Source organism: Peromyscus eremicus, chromosome 8a (genome assembly GCF_949786415.1).
Source record: "Peromyscus eremicus chromosome 8a, PerEre_H2_v1, whole genome shotgun sequence".
Lineage (NCBI taxonomy): Eukaryota > Metazoa > Chordata > Mammalia > Rodentia > Cricetidae > Peromyscus > Peromyscus eremicus.
In genome coordinates this window covers 37,502,944-37,519,810 of record NC_081423.1, presented here as the reverse complement: position 1 = coordinate 37,519,810, position 16,867 = coordinate 37,502,944, and the positions used below count along the sequence as shown (strand labels likewise).

Genomic DNA, 16,867 nt, shown 5'->3' with positions numbered 1-16,867 from the left:
ACCAGGTGGATGACATCCACAGCTGTCCTCCCAGTTCCTTCAGTTCTAGGCTGCCGTTTCCCTCATGCCATTTCAGTCATGTCACCTTCGAGAGAATCTACAGTCATCAATTCAGACAGCTTCCTATGCCCGCCTAGTCCTTGTTTAAGTGCCTTCATGAAACAGCGTGCCCCCCCCCCCGTTAGAACCTCTAGTTCACTGATCCTGCCATTCTCTCTTCACCACTAGCCTTCTTTAGTCTCCTGTGTGGGTTATCTAACCTGTCACTATCCATCAGTGTAACTAATTTCATAACATAAGGCTTATCCCTTCCCCTTCCAGCAGACACCGGACAAATCTTCAACCTCAGACAAGCCCTCACTTTCCACCTCCTCTGTACTTTCAATGTAACCGAACACTGGTAGAATTGTGTAACCTGGCAAATCACAGACTCAACAAAATTGCCTCACACAAGCAACTATACTACACATGTCTAGCTTCTCATGACTATTTCACACATGCTCTATTTTCCTTAGAACAGTCTTCTTCCCTTTGCAATTTTCAGCTGAAAAATCTTTCACCATATACCTCTGTAACAACAGTAACCATCAAACAGGATGCCACCCAAGGCTCAAAAATTTCAAGACTCAATGCAGAAAGGGAGACTCTAGTTTAAAAATTATTAAGAAATTCCAAGTGGTGGCAATGCATACCTTTAATTCCAGCACTCAGGAGACAGAGGCAGGCAGATCTCTGTGAGTTTGAGGCCAGCCTGGTCTACAGAGCGAGATCCAGGACAGAGACCAAAACTACACAGAGAAACCCTGTCTCGAAAAACCAAAAATAAATAAATAAATAAATAAATAAATAAATAAATAAATAAATAATAAATAATAAAAATAAAAAAAGTCATGTAGAGGTAGGAAACTCACAGGGAAGTCTGGATCCTGTATGTCTTGTATTGTCTTTAAATTTTTTGATTGCTGATGAGCAAACAATAGCTTCTAAGAGACATTGGATCATAAAAACTACTAATTACATCAACCTATATATTTTAAAAATGTCTTAACTTCAAAATGGAAGTCAAAAGATATGTTACATTAGGGAAGAGGTTATGCTTTTGTTTCCACAGAAAACAAAAGGCTGTGGATTCATTCATGGTTGATAGAGATCAGATTTGATTGGGGGAGACCCCTGAAAATCCTAGCTATAGAAATAAAGAAATAAACATAAAAACTACAAGACAGGTGGCATACATTTTACCTGCTTGAACATAAAACAAAAAATCATCTTTGGCTGGCTTATGTACATAGTCAATACATGTGTTAATGTAGATATATATATTACCTTTCCAGAGCAAGGGGATCAGACATCAATGAAAACAGCTGGCCCAGGTAATCTAGCCTCTCAGACCGCCTCTGTTGCAGTTTCCTCAAGAGTTCTGCACCCAGAACAGCTTCAAGGCTGCTGGCTGAGATGATCCAGCTTCACAGACTACTTTAGCCAGACTTCAGATAAGCCCTATATTTCCCCATCATACTGAGATTCGACAACAGCTTGTCTTGAACATTATCCCAATTTTCTTACGGTCCCCCAAAGATGCCAGTGCCCCCAGACAACAAGAAGCAGTCTAGAAAACACAACACCCACATTCACAAGAGTTGGGGTGGGTTGTTTTTGGTTGTTAAGTGGAATTATGGATGTTTGTCATCACAAATTGTTATTGGTCATGGTCAGAAAAAAAAACTGAACAAAGGAAATTAAATTCAGGGATCTCTTTCTGAAGAGAAAAAAACGGGATATAGTATAAAAATGATGGGATAAAAGGGTAGATTGTTGAGTCTACTTTTGAACAATCACTAGTCTCAAATATTTTACATTGGTATGGAATTTTGTATACTGATACAAATTTAAGGTTATTTTTGTTATACTGTATATATGTTTCTACTCTTGTTTAAGGTATTTTTGTATATTGCTACAAATTGAAGGTTATTTTTGTTAGAGCATACTGTACATACATTTCTACTCTTGTTTAAGGTACTGTACCTATGCAGATCATTTAAAAGTGTAATGTAAAATTTTAGTTTTTGAAAGTTATTTAGGATATTAAAGAAATACAGGTTAGTAGTTAGTCGTCTATAACAATCAAACTTATAGCCATGTTAGGTATGTTTTCAAGATCATAAGGAAATATATTTTAGATAGATAGGTGATCTTCAAATACTTCAGAGATCTACAGAATATGGTATTTTAAATGTTTTAACAACATAAGGCTTTCCATGACAATGAAACATGTCTGCTCCTGGCAGCACCAATTTACTTTAAAGATGGATGCCCCAACATTACAGAGGAGCCCTGGAGTGACTGTCCAGGCAGCCATATGTCTCTGTCATTTCATAGTTTTGGAAGTTGCTTGCTCTGCACTTCCTGTTTACTCAAGTAATATTATATCCTTCTCAGGTCTCTGATGGAGTTGAAGACTAGATAGTTACAGTTACAGTTTTTCTTAGTCATGATAGAAAGTAAATTAGGTAAAAAAAAAAAAAAAAACTTTGAACTCATCAAGAGAGGATAGATAATGGAATATTTTCTCTAAATTTGCCAAATACTAATGGACTGGACATTGTAAATGTATTTCTTACTTGGTAATTGTTCTTATTGTATATAGTTTTATATTGTAAGAGTTAAAATCTTTCCTTTTGATTTAGACAGAAAGAGGGAATGTTGTGGAATAATTTTTTTATATACTGTGAAGATGTGTCACTTGGATTGGTTTAATAAAAAGTTGAACAGCCAGCCGGGCGGTGGTGGCGCACGCCTTTAATCCCAGCACTTGGGAAGCAGAGCCAGGCGGATCTCTGTGAGTTCGAGGCCAGCCTGGGCTACCAAGTGAGTTCCAGGAAAGGCACAAAGCTACACAGAGAGACCCTGTCTCAAAAAAAAAAAAACAAAAAAAAAAGTTGAAAAGCCAATAGCTAGGCAGGATTTTTAGGGCAGGGAGACCCTGGGAAGAAGAAAACAAAGACATGAAGAGACATGAAGGAAGCAGGATTGCAGGATGGACAGTATATAGATGAGGTAAACGAGCCTTGGGGCAGCACACAGATTAATAGAAGTGGGTTAATTTAAGTTAATTTAATTATCCAATCACCATTTGTATAAAAGATAATTTTCCTCTAGTATACTTTCTTTGCTTACTTACCAAAGAGCTAGCTAAAAACAAGCCTAATCTATTGGATGAGCTTTCAGAATTAATAATAAGACTCCATGTAGTAATTTGGGAGCTGACTGGTGGGACAGAGAAAGACTAGCTACATGCACTTCCATACCAAGCATTTAATCAACTGAATCATCTCTCCAGCCCCTCCAATAATATCTTTAGCAATCAGCTGCTCAATATAAAGATTAGAAGAAGTCTTTCTCCATACTTCTCACTCCTTCCTCTATATTAATCTGTAAATTTAGAGGAAAAATTACTTTCAATTCATGCATATCTCTCCATCTCTTCTCCAAAACAACTTAATCAAAGCCAAACACAAAATCTCTCACCAAACCTATTTTTAATTTCTTATTGATAGATCTGCCTGATAACGTGTTTGCCTTTTCCCAATTTATTCCCTAATCTATATAGTAGGAAGAAAATGGATTTACAGCAAGAAAGACCTGCCACAAGCCACTAAAAAATGATGAAAATATAAGCCTGTTTTCTCAGCTATAAAATAGATACATCAAACAAGCATACAACCAAAAAAAAAAAAAAACTACTTATCTGGCTGGAATGATATAAAGAAATGATACAATTAATGAAAGGCTTTCAAAATCCAAAGCCTTCCCCAGAGCACTTCAGATTCCCAAAGACTATAGTCCTCAGCATAAAATGCTGCTCTGGTTATAGAGTAAATTTTTTATTTGTAACTTAATGAATAATGTGTACCTAGTCATTGAAAGGAAATCAGAAAAAAATGTTAAAATATATTTTAATTCTCTTTTATTAAACTTATATAAAGTATATATTTATGTATGGCATGCATAGGGTTTCTACAAACAAGTCTTATGTTCCAAAAATGAGTTTTGCTATTGCCTTAAATACTCTTTTATTAAACTTATGTAAAGTATATATTTATGTATGGCATGCACAGGGTTTCTAGAAATTGAGTAAGTCTTATGCTCCAAAAATGAGTTTTGCTATTGCCTTAAATACACAGAAAATAATTTCTGCATGTGTTAATTAAAATCACATCTTTTATTGGGGCAACTATTTGTATAGTTATCCTGCTTCAATACTTGCTTTTTTCTTTGTTTTTTTGGTGGTTGGAGGGCCAGTTTTCCCAGCAAATATAACCTCAGAAGCTTCATTTTCTACAAATGAAAACATAGTTTAATTCTATTTAACCAGACATTAAGTACAAAAGACAGAGAATTCAAACTCAAAACCAAACCAATCACCTGGTTTTAATGACTTTACCCCTGTAAAAGGAAGAAAACCTAATATATGTTGAATAATCTAACTTGCCTCAGATAGAAGAAAATATCCTTTAAAAATTTATGTCAGACAGGGTTAGAGATGGCCCAGTGGTTAAGAGCACCTGCTAGTCCTGCCGAGGACCCGGGTTTGATCACCAGCACTCACATGGTGGTTTACAACCTCTGTAACTCCAGTTCCAGGGGTCCAGTGGCCACTGCAGGCACTGCACACACACATGGTGCATACATATACTACACAGGCAAAACACCCATACCCCACCCAGCACATAAAACAAAACTATCTCAGAGCTCCATGTTTCACAGAAGTAGAACACATGGTTTACTTTTGAGTTAGTAGGGGTGTATATATGTAAGTAAAGTTCTTTATTTCTACTCCTCCTGTATTTAAGCATTCCCTTTCTATTGTGACGTTCCTATCAGTATTCAGTCATTTATTAATGAATGAAATGGTTTTTTTTTTTATGTTGCCCAGACTGGTCTTGAATTTCTAGGCTTAAAAGCCATTCTCCTGCCTCAGTCTCCTGAGTAACATTGACTCCACTCTACTACTATACCTGGCTCTATGAGCATTTCAAACAAACTCGGGCCTGGCCTATGCTATTCAGACTTTTCCTATGCTCCATATTCCCTCCTTCTGCACCACATCTTACCTCTAGCTGCATTTCTTCAGAAAGCCATCTATATATATTGATTTTATTGCCTCTCCTCCTATGCACTCTCAAATTCAAAATAGTTCAGTTTAGCCCTCACTAATATCAGCAGAAACAATCCCTGTTCTGTCTCACTGGATCTTAAGACAGGTGCAGACCATCTCTCCTCTCTGGTCCTTATGCTCCTCCTCACGTCTCCCTGTTCTCCACTCCCTAGACTCTGTACAAAGCAACAGTATTCATTGAGTGCTGGCACTGTGCATGCTATGCATATGATCTGGGTTTAATATTGCACATCCAACTTGTCTCTACTCTCTGCACTAGTACCGTGATCTGAGGCACCAAAAGCTTTGCCTTTACATTATCCTAAGGGTTTCAGTTCACCTCTCTATAATCCATTGTCCCCTTATTTACCTAAAATGTAAATCTAGTGTCATTTGCTTAAGGTTTTTTTTCAGGCTTTCCACTGCCATCAAATTAAAATGCAAACTCTTACTTTGACATACAAAGTCCTTTTTATGATTCATGATTGCTCACACTTTCCCCAGCCTAAAATATTTTCCAGAGAAAATATAGGATTCTCAGTTAAATTTGTATTTCAGTAAAAACTTTAGTTAAGTAACCCAGTTTAATAGTATTTATTTTGCAATATTTGAAGCTTACTTCTATCAGAATATTTACCACTTAGCTGAATTCAAGCTTAATGTATTTATTTGCTAAATCTGGAAAGTCTAGGGGTTAATGATTACTTCAATCATTTTCATCTCCCAAGGTGAAGAACAGTAGGTAGATTAATGAGTTTGTGGGAGATAGTAGCTATACCCAACATTTTGTCATAGATTAAACAGAACAATAACAAACACGGGAGTACTGTTCCTAAGATTGGGGATGACCTCTAGACTACTGCTTTGCTACTGTTCCTAAGATTGGGGCCAGTTTAGATCGGGATTGTGACAATTCTTAGTCCACAGCTTTCATTCTAGTTAGTCTCTGATTACTTTTAAATTATTTTCTACCTCATTAATATGTATTATACAATGATTTATTATTATTATTATTTTGACACAGGGTCTCACTATGTAGTTCTGGCTGTCCTGGAACACAATTTGTAGACCAGGCTGCCTTGAACTCACAGAGATCTGCCTGCCTCTGCCTCCTGAGTGCTGGTATCTAAGGCATGAGCCACCACATCCAGCACAATGAATTGTTATATAATAAATACTTTAGAATGGTGACATTCAGTGGGTTAACTACCAGCTTCATAGGGCTATTTAAATTCAATTGAAATGAAACATTCCAAAATAAAAAAGCTTAAAAATGAAAACATGTATCTGGTTTAGTCATTGCTAGTTTACTGTGTCCTGAGTCCTCTCATGGCTTCTGAGGCACAGTTCCCTACCAGGTTTCCTCTAACGCACCAGCCACTAAGCCGAGGCTTCCTCTGATGGACATTTCCCTCTTTCCCTACTTCTACACGCTGAAGCGCCCCATTCACATTCTTTTTAGATGTTTTAATTCATTACTTCCTATATGATTTCACCTAATCCTATGTTGTCAAAACACCTACATTCCAATTCCAAATAGATATTAATGTGTGTGTGTATGTGTGTGTGTTTAAAAACAGCCTCTGTCCTGAATTCCAGAGTCATATATCACAAACTGCCTTCATGAAAGCTCCACTTGAAGCTAATGCACCTCTCCAGGTTGAATTATTTTATTTAAGGTTATATGTAGCAATAGCCAGAGTGTTTTGTGCATCTGCATTCATCAATGTAGCCACTCCCATGTTCAAGGTATAACACATTACTAGCACTCTAGAAGTTTCTCTTGTCTTCTTTCCCACTTGATTCCCTCTTTCCAAAGATAATCTCTGTTCTGATTTCTATCATTCACAACAGTCTCACCTGTTTTTAAACTCCTGTATGTGGAATTATACACATGAGCTGATAGATTAAATTTAATGTGTCCAAACCAATTCTCTTAATCATTTTCCTAATTTTCTCTACTCTACAATGATCCCATTTCAATAACAGATACCTCTTTTCACTCAATTGCTCAAGCCAAGAATTTGATATTGACATTGGACTTCTATTTTTTTCTTATCTAATATCCAGTTTAATAAGAAAACAGATCCCAAGTCAGGCCTCTGCCACCAACTTGATTTAAGACACCATTATCTGAGACAGCCACAGTTTTAACAAGGTCTCCTTGATCCTACTCTTCTCCTCTTACTCTATTTACCATATACCAAATATCTACCATATACCATATAGCCATACAGATCTATTTCTATATATCAACACATTTTAGAACCCTAAGACCATAGAAATGTGGACAAAGGCACAAAACCCAAGGGCTCTTGGAAACTCAAGCTCCTTCAGCCTACAGTTTTCTACCCTCCAGTGTGTTTCAGCAGACAGCTGATATAGTCCTTTCCCATATATATAATTTTCTACCTCATTAACATACATATTAAACAATAAACTACTATATAACTAATACTTTAGAATGGTGTTGAACAATGTATTAACTACCATCTTCATGGGGCTATTTAAATTCAACTGAAATAAATTCTAAAATAAAAAAGCTTAAAATGATAATATATACCTGATCATTTCATTTCCTTTTGCTAATATGCTTTAGGGTGTATTTATTAGCACACTTATCACAAACTCCTTAGTCTTCACTGTGGCACACACTAACTAACTTTCAGACTAGAGTTTCAACCACTCAGTTTTGCTCTGCTCAAGCCACACTAATCTCCTTCTTCTTCCTCAAACATGCCCAGCACATGCCCATATCATGACCTGTTTACTTGCTTCTGCTGTTTGGAATGTTCAACAGCCAGTTCTCTTCATCTTACTCAGGCTCTGTGTAAATGTACTTCTTCAGATAGGACTGCCTTAATTACTCCACTTAAAATATCACACCTAGGGTCTAGCAAGATGCTTGGTGAGTAAAGTCACTTACCAGGCAAGCTTAGAAACCTGAGTTCAATCCCCAGAACCCATATATAGGTGGATGGAGAAAAGTAACTCCACAAGGTTGTCCTCTGATCTCTGCACATGCACTGTAGCATGTGTGCTCCTGCTACATACACTCACATGCAATAATAATTAATAGTTTTTTAAATAGCTTACCCAGTCACTCTCTTTACCTTGGCTCATTTTCTTTCATTACTCTTATTTATATTCTTATATATACTCTATTTTTTATTACTCTTACCTATAAATGATATCACATATCTATTTATCTGTTTATTATCTTCTTTCCCTTCCACTATAGCATAACTTTGTTAAGTTAAGGACTTGGTCATGTTTCATGACACACCTAAAATAGTTTATGTCACAGTGCAGGTGCTGACAAATTGGACTTCATGAATGTTTAGAAATGCCCTTGAAGCGTGTAAGAGGAAACATTCAAAAGACAGCTACATAGAGTCTTAACCTCAGAGAAGAGGCTAGCCTGAGAGTGTTAAGGACTGCATATTACAGGTCATCTATACATGTATCTCATATGACAGATTGAAAAGAGATTAGAGCCTAGCAACTAGCTTTGAAGAGTTCTCAATTTTTATGGCTGATAGCAATAGATAAGACTGCCAAGGAGCCTGAGCAAATATTGCCAGAAAGTAATTTTGTGTTTGTCTGTGACTGGACTGCAGGACTCTTGAGACAACGGCACAAGCACAGCTACTTCCTGATCACTTGATTCTCAGTAAAAAGCCTGGCACACAGTTAGAACGCAGTTGGGGTTGTTGAATTAAAGGACGTATAAAATTACCCTTGAGAGCAGGTATGATTTATTTGATTTAAATCCCATGAATCAACACATAAAAGAATACAAAGGCAAGGCTAAAGATGTAGCTCAGTTAGTTCTAGCATGTAAAAAGCCCTAAATTCCATACTCAGCACCACATACATCAGGTGTAGCATGCCTATAATCCTAGCACTCAGGAAGTAGAGGCAGGAGGATCCAAAACTGAGGGTCCTCTTCAGATACATAGAAAATTCAAGGCCAGTCTAGGCTATATGAAACCCTACTCAAAAAACCAAGGAGAGAGAACCTGGCTATGGAGGCAGCAGAACTAGAAGGGCCTCCAATGTGTAGTCCATGGAGGACTTAGCAAGACACCTTACTGTTACTGTTACCTTGACCAGAGCTTCAGGTCCCCCCACCCCAGGGGCTCCTGCAACAAACAATTTGCCCAAGGAGATAAAGGCAGGCTAGAACTGGTGGTAGTCAGTGCTGTTGATCCTTGAGGGGATGGATACCAGCTCCAGCCAGGAAGAAAGGTGCTGAAGGGGAGGTCATCAAGGCTTGGGATATTGGCATAGTAAACATTAAGGTAGAATATGCCATATTACTTGTAAAGCAGAGTATGCTTATGGTTGGGTAGGTAGTCCTCCAAAGATGCCCCAGTGCCCACGGTTATGTCTGAGATAGAGTTAAATTCAAGTGAGAGGATATGACAGGAGATGAAGATGGTTGAATTGTCTACAGAATATGGACATGGCCAAGGCCGAAGAAGGCTCTTTTAGCTTACAACAAATTTGCCTATCTGATGGAGAACAACACTGTTGTTGAGCTGGAAGAATGACGGTCTCCAGCTTTAAATGTCCACAGTGACTCCCATGTGCCTACATTTTATACACACCCAGCTTCTAAAGATGGGCTTTTGAGTCTGCTGCTCACATCACCCTGGTCCTTTCCAAAATTTCCCTGTGAAAATGGCATGTGTTCCATCCACCCTTTCCCAGTGACATCTGCATAACAGATTGAGGAAACTGAAAAAAGGAGGAATACAAAAGCATATATAATTCCAGAATCACTACTCTATCCTACCATCATGCTTTTAAAGCAGTATGTTCCAAACTCTTGATTTGGCAAGACCTAGGTAAAACTGTGATTGGTTTTTGTACCATTATCATTCTCCCATTAATGTTTTTCCCCCTTTTTTATTTTTGATGCTCAGCATTGAACACATGGCCTTGTGCATGCTAGGCAAGCATGCTACATCCCTGGGTCTCTCTTTCTCTATGGTTATTTCTCTTCTCTTAGTGTAAGAAATAAATAATTATTGTCCATTTTTGGTATAAGATGTGCTTAGAGTGCTACAAAGAATCACAGATAAGCAGGAGTCACTGGGTCCCTCTCTTTCCTAACTAGCTGCTGGTACCTGCTTGCCTCAGAGCTCTTGAGGTTGAAAAGTTTCAGGCAGTCTACTATGAGACTATGCTAGAAAACTATAACTCTCTGGAGCATCAGCCTTTGGGAAAAAGTGGGCAGGAATTTCTTGTGATTCGAGACTTTAAAATCACTGTCTTGTACCACATCAGTACACCAGCCACTTTTGCCTTTTCTCTACACTGGCATTCCTTCTTTCCTTCCCCTCTCCCCTTTCTCTTCTCTTCTCTTCTCTTCTCTTCTCTTCTCTTCTCTTCTCTTCTCTTCTCTTCTCTTCTCTTCTCCTTCTCCTCCTTCTCCTTCTCTCTCTCTCTCTCTCTCTCTCTCTCTCTCTCTCTCTCTCTCTCTTCTCTCTCTCTCTCTCTCTCTCTCTCTCTCTCTCTCTCTCTCTCTCCTTCCCTCCTTCCTTCTTTTCTTTTTTTTTTGAGATAAATGCTGGAAGTGAAAGTCTAAGTTATCTTTCTTGGCATTCTACATTCTTTAAATTCAATAGAAACAATGAAGTCCAAACTCATCCTCAACAACCTTTGTAGGACTCTCTTTTTTATTGGAGAAATAGATTCTTCTCTCATACAATACATCCTAACCAGTTTCCTTTCCCTCCATTCCTCCCATCCTTAGCCACCTACCCTCTCCCCCAGATCCACCCCCCCTCAATTTCCCTTCAGAAAAGACCAGGCCTCAAAGAGACAACAGCCAAATAGGACAAAACAAGATACCATACAACAAGGCAAAAGCCCTCACATTGAGGCTGGACAAGGCAACCCAATAGGAGGAAAAGAGTCCCAAGAGTAGGCAAAAGAGTCAGATAAACACCCACTCCTGCTGTTAGTAGTCCCACAAAAACACCAAGCTAACAGCCATAACATATATGTAGAGGACCTGGTGCAAACCCATGCAGGTCCCATGCCAGTTCAGTCTCTGTGAGCTTCAGAATTGAATATTAAATTTTTTTAATTTTATTTCTCTAGTCTCTTGAATGTGTTATTACAATGCTAAGACCTCAAAGTTCCCTTTGATCTCCTAGTGCTAACCGTCTAGAGTAGACAGTCCACTCTTTCCTAGGACCTGGGCTTTACAGGTTCAATGTCTATGGCTAGAATACTGTTGTTCAGAACAGGAATGAGCTTAATCCCCCCACTCCACAAGACAGAGTATCAACTATTTAGTTCTAGTTGTCCTAGAAATCACTATGTAGATCAGGCTGGCCTCTTGAAAACAACTTCTGAAAATAAAGATTTTAAAACTAAGTTTATATTTTCAGTTCATATAAACATTTGAAATAATCAATTATTTCTTGAAGAAGGAACAATTCTTCAATTTTGCTTTCAAATAAATGTTAGAAAACTTGTTACAAGAAATAAAGAAAACAGGGGCTAAAGGGATGGCTCAGTGGTTAAGAGCACTGGTTGCTGCTCTCTCAGAGGACCTCAGTTCAATTCCCAGCACCCACATGGCAGCTCACAACTGTTTGTAACTCCAGTTCCAGGGATCTCTTGCCCTCTTCTGGACTCTGCAGGCACATGGTGCACAGGAACACATACAGGAGAACACTCATAAAAATAAAGCTAAAAAAAGAAATAAAATAAAAATCTGACCTACAACGAAGGCTAATAAGGACATAAATGTCTTGCTAAGTTCACTCCAATAATAAATTAAAGAGTGCCAGTAATGCAAGACATTTTATTGATCCCATTATTTTTCAGTCATTACATGTAGCCCCAATTGTTCTCCTCTACTACTGAACCTACAAGGGTAGGGAAAATGTGTCACTTCCCTCTGGACAATGCAATAATGTCTAATATAGAGTATTTCAAGTATATTTCTAATAAGAATAAACAATGGGTGGTGTACGGATAATTAAGACCCATTTTTCTAACCTTATAAATATTCTTTTCTTCTTTCATTCTTTTTCTTTTTTTCTTTTTCTCTCTTTTTTTTTTTTTTTTTTTTTTTTTTTGAGAGGGGGTCTGGCTATGAATCCCTGGCTGGCCTGAACTTGCTATGTCGATCTGCTTGCCTCTGTTTTCTGAGTGCTGGGATTAAAGCTGTACACCACCATACCCAGCCAAATTTTTATTTTTAAAATGCAACCAAACTAAAATGTTTCCTGGGGTACCTAGTTTGTTAATACATGGTATACTGCAGCTAAAGTAAATATATAATTATTGAAATAATTAGTGCCACTAATTATTACCTGATGCTACATTTGAAGTATACTGTGGTACTGGAGAGATATGTGGGGCTTCTAATGTCATCCCTCTGTAATAAGAACAAATTAGTGATATTTTCTAATCTTTTAGTAACTTTCAATTATCCTCAAATTATACTGAAAATAAAGATGTGAAATTAATTATTCTGTAGGAAAAATATAACTGGTTAGAAAATGCGTATTTATAGTAACGGATAACTATAACATGTACTTATATGTTTATTAGTATGACACATGTGTAGAGGCAAGCCATGATGTTTAGACTGAGTTTAACCCCAGCTTTACTACTTATACATACTTCAGTGGCCTTGAGAAACAGGCTACCCAACCTGTCCTGAGTCTTACTTGCCTTATTTATGCAAAGAAATAGCAAACCTGCTGCCCAGATTTTTGTGGTAAGGATTCCAAATATGAGTGATATTTTTGGAAATGAGTATCTTTCGTTCTTTGGTGCTTCCACAAATGAGATTGTGCTTCATTCTAACTAAACATGCATGAGAGGTTGAGTTATTACAAAGATGTGAAAGGATCCAATGTTTGCTCCCAAAACAAGGTCTGAGGAAGACAGATTTCCTTGAAGACAGCAGAGTTGAAAACCAAATGTGAGAGGAGACTTTTCTCAGTTCCTGTATTAGTTAACCTGAAAGCTGAATGCAGTAAAGAACAAACATTTCTGTCATTTCCCTTTCAGCTTTTACTCCAAGTGGAACCGCCTCGCTTCTGAAGGAGCCTCCATGTAAACTTCTTCTTACAAATGCATTTCAGATACACTCTGGTTTCTCTTCAGATCGTATAAATCTTTTGCCTTTTACTAATGCATCTCAGGTATTCACTGAATAAACAGCTACTTTAGGCCATAAAGAGTTTGGTGTACTAGCACAACTCCAAACTCCTCCTATTAATCGTAGAGCTCTCCCTGCTCTGCCAGACTCAGTGCTGCTGGGACAGCAGCTTGGCCTGCCCTTCTCTAGTTCTTGTCCCCACCCCACTTGCCACACACACTTGTCTGATGCTGATTTCCTCTGGCATTGGGTCAATGTGATCTGGAAGTGGACTTTTTCCATTCTGTAGTTTGCCTTTCCATTTTTCTGTATTTTCTATAAGTATTCACTGAGGGTTAAATCTTAAATTTTCACAATCTGCTTTAGTCATGATGAAAAGCTTTCAGTGGCTCTCAATATCCTTGGGACAAAATAAAAATCCCACCCTCAAGGCCTTTCACAGTTCAGATTGTGGCTACCTTCTGGAACTCAGATCCTGCCTCTCTCACAAACTCTCAGTTCAGTATACACGTCCTGAACCAAATGCTTCCTCCGATAACAATACTTCTCCCCAGTCTTCCCCATGGCAATTCTATCACTTTTTTTTGTTAGAGCCTCAATATCAAGAGATATTGGCATTATTTAATAATAACTACCTCCTCAATAATTCCTCCTAAAACCAAGTTTTGAGTAAGTGTTTTTGAGAAAATTACCATTGCTATTGTTCATGGGGGCCAACAGAGGCCTGTCTGTTCTTAAACTTTTAGAAAACTAAGTAAGTCACCAGTGCATATTTTATGGAAACTCTCAATGTTATACCAAATAGTGCATATAGTTAAAATCACACAGACCAGGGTTTAAAACCAACTTTGATATTTTTTGCCAATTCACAAGAGTTTTTTCCTTTCAGATTACCAAAAATCTAAGAAATTAAAAGTCTAATTTAATTTAGTTAGATGATGTAATCATTTGCAATCCACAAGAATTGAGTATTTTCCCTATAACACTGCTTTTATTTAATGTAAATTTAGACAGAGAAAAAGTGTCTTTCCATCTTCTTTCACTGTGGAAAAATCACTTTGGTAGTTGTGCAAGGACTAAACTAAACTATCAATTTTATAGGCTTACAAAAAGCCAGACTAAGAGAACCAAAGATTGGAAGAACAAGCTTGAAAAGATTAGAATCAGCACACAAAGGTGAGTGCCCAAAGCAATGCGTGACTTCACAAAATGAAGCCTGACTCAATTTTGACAAAATAACTTTGGTAAGAGAAAAATATACCCACTGATTTTTATTAACTGTTACTTGACATATGTGCTATTAACTCAAAATGGTGGACTCAGCCTTGACCACTTTCTTTCACATCCCACTGCTGGGTCCACCAACAAATTGTGTTAATTCTATTTTCACATGTCCTAGAAGCCCAGCCTCTTACTTCAGGCACTCCTCTGGCTGTTCCTTCTACCTACAGTGCTCTTTGCCCACTTTACCCTTCCTTTAGATAACTGCTCAAATGATGCCTTCCCAATGGCAACCTCCCCACCACACTCTTTAAAGTAGCAAGCTTCAACTCCAGCACTCCAGAGCTCATCTTGCTTTATCTTTCTTGATATTATCCTTACAACACAGCATGTGGTGGCACATTTACTTTTCTCTCCAAAATGTAATGTGGACTTCATGAGTGCAGCGATTTGTATTTAATTGATTTTTACTCCTTACTATAGCCTGTAATTAGAACACTCCTGGACCAGAGTAAGTGCTCAGCAAACACTGAATGAATGAGGTTCCTCTGAGTTTGTGGAATGTCAGTCACCACTATCATATAACTCCTACAATAAAGGGTTTTTGAAAAGTACAATATCAAAATTTTTAGTTCTTACATGTTTCTATGGCATTTCTCATAGTCTTCTGAAGAGGAACCTACCAAAGGGGAAAAAAAATCAGTCCATTAGACATAGAGATAATCCAAAGGCTTCTTTCTCTTCAGCATACATAGTGACAGAACTTCTGATTTGATGTTAGACTGTTTTATACTGTTTTTCATATGTGTCTTTTAAATTAGGCAAAGGTACTTTGAAAATATCAAAGTAAAACATAAAAAGTATCATGAAGTGTTATGAGATATATAAATATTTGGGTAGTTCTTTATAATCTGAGTATCCTTCACAACTATTTTTATAATTTTATAATTTTATAATAACCAAGTCAGCCAAACACACCAATTTATTTTTCCCCATTTTACATATGTGAAAACAATAACTAGTCAGTTACAAAACCCACCAACTGCCTTATGTATTTAGCTGAATCTATGATGCACAGTTACAGTAAGAAAGCCTATCTCAAAAACTGAGGTGGACCAGTGAGATGAATAAGGGGCGGACAGCTTGCCAAGCATGCACAAGGTCCTAGGTTCAATCTCTAGCACTGTAGACAAAACAGCAGTATTAAAAAAGATTGCGCTAGGCTTGGAGAAGCCCAGTTAGTAAAGTACTTGCCATACATTCACAAGGACTTGAGTTCAATCCCCAGGACCCATGTTGTGGAGGAGAAAACCAGCTCCCAAAAGTGGTCTTCTGATCTTTACAAGTATGTCATGGCACAAATATATGTACAGGCACCTACATTCACACACTAAATAAATGTAGTTTTTAAAATTAGGGGCTGGCAAGATGGTTCATTGGATAAAGGTGCTTGCTGCCAAGGATAACAATATAAATTTGATCCCCAGCACTCCTTCAGGCTGTTCTCTGAACTCTATATGTGGAGTATAGCACATGCAAATGCTCATGCATCATGCATACATACACACATGCATACAGACATATAATAAATAAGTAAAATGTAAACAATAAAATAAAAACCCTCATGTAATAAAACTATTATTAGAGAATATTTGTAGTTAAAAGCAATTTCAGCTCATAGGTTTAGATTAGAAATCACTTAGGAGAGTAAAAAAGAGACTTTCATTTTCCAACACAGACGAGGGGTTTCCCTCATGACAGAGAAAAACGAATGTAAAACTCACTCAAAATTGCTGAGAGGTTTGCAAGCTGTGGTGCCTTCTCTATAGTTACTGCTTTACTGGTGTCTAGAAGAGTGGAATTCTTGAGAGACTTGTACTCTTCCAACTTGGGATGCTCCCAATCTAAAAAGCAGAATATGTCATGGTACACACCATACACATGTGTGTGCATATGTGTGTGCTAAATAAACAAATGTAATTTCAAAATTTTAAAATGACATAAAACCTTGAAAAGCCTACAAATGACAGGTTACTCCATGCCCCCAAACTTGGGGTCCTATCCATTCCAGACTATGGTAATTGAAGGTTTTGGACAGAACAGAACACAAGGATTAGTTATGCTGCCATCAAGATAAGAATCTATGGCTTAGTCCAGTTCTCTGTCCTTGCCTTACTTCTGTCTAAATTTTTGCTTTACAGAGATCACTGAGCTACAGGACGGCAGCACACACATAACTGGCTGACTCTCATATTCTCTGTACTCCTCTCTGACCACTAAGCCTCATGCCAGTGAGCAACATGGTCACACTGCTATTACCTGGTATCCGTTTTAAGCTTTCTATTGACCTT

At 37.7% G+C, this 16,867-nt stretch overlaps 1 protein-coding gene across 1 annotated transcript in view; it reads right to left on the bottom strand.

Moving 5' to 3' along the window:
* Positions 1-16,867, bottom strand: part of Meikin (meiotic kinetochore factor) — a 47,293-nt gene that overhangs the window by 18,395 nt on the left and 12,031 nt on the right. Inside the window, exons 6-9 of the mRNA XM_059270562.1 lie at positions 16,301-16,420; positions 15,156-15,195; positions 12,499-12,563; positions 4,268-4,338 (exon numbers count right to left, since the gene is read on the bottom strand). Of these exons, the coding sequence (XP_059126545.1) occupies positions 4,268-4,338; positions 12,499-12,563; positions 15,156-15,195; positions 16,301-16,420 (296 nt within the window). The remainder of the gene's footprint in view (positions 1-4,267; positions 4,339-12,498; positions 12,564-15,155; positions 15,196-16,300; positions 16,421-16,867) is intronic.